Here is a 3,822-nt window from a genome sequence, read left to right as displayed (position 1 = left end):
AGCTCTTGCTCCCCTTTCCCTCTCTGGCAGGATTCCCTATTGATCTGAAAGGATTTGATTCATCTTTTTAGTGTGGAAACGCGAGGTGATTTCAGGAATTGCAGTTCCCCGTTTTGTGCTGTGTGATCCACACTCCGAGCTCTGGACCTGGTTCACTCTCTGGCTTACTCAGGAAGAGGGCATGACTTCCTTTCCCAGCGTGGTGACCCCACAGAGCTTTGTGTGAATATCCCCTCAGATAAATCAGCGAAGCAGCAGCAGACCTCACTACTTCCCTGTTTTGGTGTGGAGAGGAGGATGGCTTCCCTCTTTCTTTCTCTTTTCTTTCTGTAGATGTTGAATCTACAACATCAGATCTTTTTAGAAAACTGGCTTGTAACCAATCAGATATAAATGGTAGAAACTGAAGATCACAAGATATTACTGAGAATCGAGAACATTCTGCCCTGTCTTTCACAAGAGTATGAGAATGATAAAGTAAATTAGCCCTCAAAGAAAGGGAAGGAAAAACAAGTGAGGTAGTGTTGCTTAATTATTTATGAAGGCTCAACAAGCTGCTGTATTTTCAAATGCTTCATTTTGTCAAACCTCTTATGACAATTTTTTCTTGGCTCATAAGCTTATTTTGAAAATAAGTGCCTTATACAGAGCTTGCATATGAAATTAAAAACTTGAAATGCTGTAATCACACAGTTTACCATACACTCAAAAGCATTTACTGATTACAAATAAATAACTGAATTTGCCATCTTTTTTTAAAAAACTAGCTTCTAAAATGACTTTTGACTTTAATTTTGCATTCTTAGATTATGTCCAGTGGGAAGCATAATTCCTTCTAACCCAGCATCCTTTGAATGATTTTTATTTGAAATAAGTCAAATATCCCAGCTTGATTTCATTTACTGAAGTCTCCTAGACCATTTTCCCTTTTTAAACACCTTCACTGTATGAAATTTAGTGCATTTTGATATTCTCAATAAATGAAATGAAATAAGATTCTTTCAGAAATTATGGTCTCTTTTAAACATCCAAACTATTCTAGTTTGTTTTTCATTACAGAAACGAAAGCATTTTAAAAAGAGATGCCAACCTCTGTGAAAATGAAACCTTGTATATTCACGTTTGCACCAGTCTCCTCTGAGTTTTGTGAAGAAAACTAAACTGGAGACAGCACTCCACGAAAACTGCTGGATAACCTAGTTCATCGTCCAGAGCTCTTCGTCAGCCTTCTGTGATCATAAGTGTTCAGACTTCTGCACCTTAAAATCGACTGATTCCTTTCGTAACTGCCAGGAGCCTGAACCCTGACCTCCACCCATAGATACCTGTGTGAAAATTGATCTCCATTCATCTTGAAGACCACCGATGAACCAATCAGGACATTTGAAAGCAAAGGAAAACTGACACCGTCTTAGCAAGAGAGAACTAGGTGTTGAAAGCAAATCACCAAGAGGCAAGACTCAGTTTGTTATTTACTGCCTGAGAACAGATGCAATCGGCCCCTTAAACAGAAGCAATGAACAGCACGTGTATTGACGAGCAGCATGACTTGGACCACTACTTGTTTCCAGTCGTTTACGTCTTTGTGGTGATAGTTAGCGTTCCAGCCAACATCGGTTCTCTGTGTGTGTCTTTTCTGCAGGCAAAGCAAGAAAACGAACTGGGCATTTACCTCTTCAGTTTATCCCTCTCGGACCTGCTGTATGCCTCTACTCTCCCTCTGTGGATCAATTATACTTGGAATAGAGACAACTGGGCGTTCTCTCCTGCCTTGTGCAAAGGGAGCGCTTTTTTCATGTACCTGAACTTTTACAGCAGCACAGCTTTCCTCACCTGCATCTCAATTGATCGCTGTTTGGCAGTGGTCTACCCGCTGAGGTTCTTTTTCCTAAGGTCAAGAAAATGCGCATTCGTGGTCAGCCTCACCATCTGGATTTTGGAAACCATCCTCAATGCTGTCATTCTGTGGGAAGATGAAACAGCTGTCGAATACTGTGATACCAAGAAGTCTAACTTTACTTTATGCTATGACAAATATCCTTTGGAGAACTGGCAAATCAGGTTTAACTTTGCTAGGACGTGTATAGGTTATATGATACCTCTGGTCGTTATAATGACTTGCAACAAGAAAGTTTACCAAGCTGTGCGGCAAAATCAAGCCACGGAAAACAGGGAAAAGAAGAGAATCATAAAACTACTTATTTGTATCACGCTGACTTTTATCTTGTGTTTTACTCCCTTTCATGTGATGTTGCTGATTCGCAGCATTTTAGAGCATGATATGAACTTAAAAGAACAAGTGTTTGACCATTCCAAGTCTGGGAAGCAGAGTTATAAGATCTATAGAATCACAGTTGCATTAACAAGTTTAAACTGTGTTGCTGACCCAATCCTGTACTGCTTCATAACTGAGACAGGAAGATCAGATATGTTGAATATATTAAAGTTCTTTACTGGGAAGCTTAATAAACCAAAAAGACAAAGAAAAAGTGTACTTTCTGTATCTGCCAAAGATACTATAGAATTAGACATCCTGGAATAGAAAGAACCAAGGTATATGTTTTTTAAAGATACGTGATATTATGCCATCGAGATTATATTTTGCAAAGGAAACCTAAACATGTGTTCCCATTGAGGGACAATTTTAATCCTAATGGAAATATTTTTTTAAAGGTTGTATAGCTCCCTGACTTTTATTAAATGAGAATTAAATAAAACTGAATGTTTTCCTAATGACTTGGGGTCATTACTGTCCATGGCAGTTATAGGCGGTACTGGACTGTGAGTTTTTAAAGTGGTAACCGTGGTGTACGGTCATGGTGACTTTCCCACTCCTATGGATTTCAGACCATCACTCCTCCCAATCATATGGACCTGCCTCCAACAACACCTACTAAACACTGCTTCTATCTGTCTCCTTAGTTAACGAATATTTATTGAGCCCACTCTATGTACCAGGCTTTGTGCTAAGTAGTGAGGTTATAAGAGAAATGATCTAATAAGCTTTTCGAGCCTTATACAATCACTAAGTCACCAGCTTGTAAGAGCTCTTTATAAAAGTAAATTGTCTCTGAGTGAGAGTCTGAAGGCCTCATCCATGATATGAAGGACATGAGCTTTGTAAAATTTCCTTCAGCTGCTCAGAGAACTTTTCACCTTCTTTAAAAATCATCATTTTAAAAAAGTTTGGCTCTTTCAAAATTTGTTCTTAACTGAAGTGGTTTTTAAGAATTTTAAACATTTTCTACTCCTATTCTTCCCTCTTCCTTCTTTGTCTTATCTGTTTCTTCTAGTACCCAAAATTGATCAGCTAGCAAATATCTTGGTATCATTTGTGTCTTCACATTAGGAAAAAAAAAAATCCAATAACAAAAAAGACTAATAATTGACTTCTAGATATACACTGAAAAAAACCAGTTAGTGCCCAAACTGACTCCATCTTCTGTTAAAGCTGTCCATGACCTTTTGGGTGCACAAGAGAAAACCACCTTGCTTTGAGGCCCCAGGTGCTTTCTCTGATCTTTGCACTTTGCTGATCAGAAAGTTTCTGGAAAATTAGTAGATTGTTTCTGGGCACCCTGAGGTGCATTTATGTATGCTTAAAGGTCAAAGATACATCAGTGAAATGAAGAGTAACTAAAAGAGTTTGGGCTGCTTCATTCATTCTTGATAAATTATTGGCAGCCGGTGCATTGAATATGTGTTAAAGTAAAAGATCCGGGAAATCTTGCCCACGTTTGGAAATTCAGACATAGATAGTCTTGTCCAAGATCACATAGTTCCTTGGAAGCAGCTGTAATTCAGTTGCTAAATCATGTCAGA

General features: G+C 38.5%; 1 protein-coding gene across 1 annotated transcript; it reads left to right on the top strand.

Annotated features, from left to right (window-relative positions):
* Positions 1-1,171: 1,171 nt before the first annotated feature.
* Positions 1,172-2,559, top strand: GPR65 (G protein-coupled receptor 65). The gene has a single exon (XM_068966188.1). The coding sequence runs from the start codon at positions 1,517-1,519 to the stop codon at positions 2,540-2,542; it is 1,026 nt and encodes a 341-aa protein (XP_068822289.1). The 5' UTR covers positions 1,172-1,516; the 3' UTR covers positions 2,543-2,559.
* Positions 2,560-3,822: the final 1,263 nt, after the last annotated feature.

This window comes from Capricornis sumatraensis, chromosome 2 (assembly GCF_032405125.1).
Source record: "Capricornis sumatraensis isolate serow.1 chromosome 2, serow.2, whole genome shotgun sequence".
Taxonomy (NCBI): domain Eukaryota; kingdom Metazoa; phylum Chordata; class Mammalia; order Artiodactyla; family Bovidae; genus Capricornis; species Capricornis sumatraensis.
The sequence above is the reverse complement of the archived record's forward strand: the minus strand, read 5'-3'. Positions and strand labels throughout refer to the sequence as shown.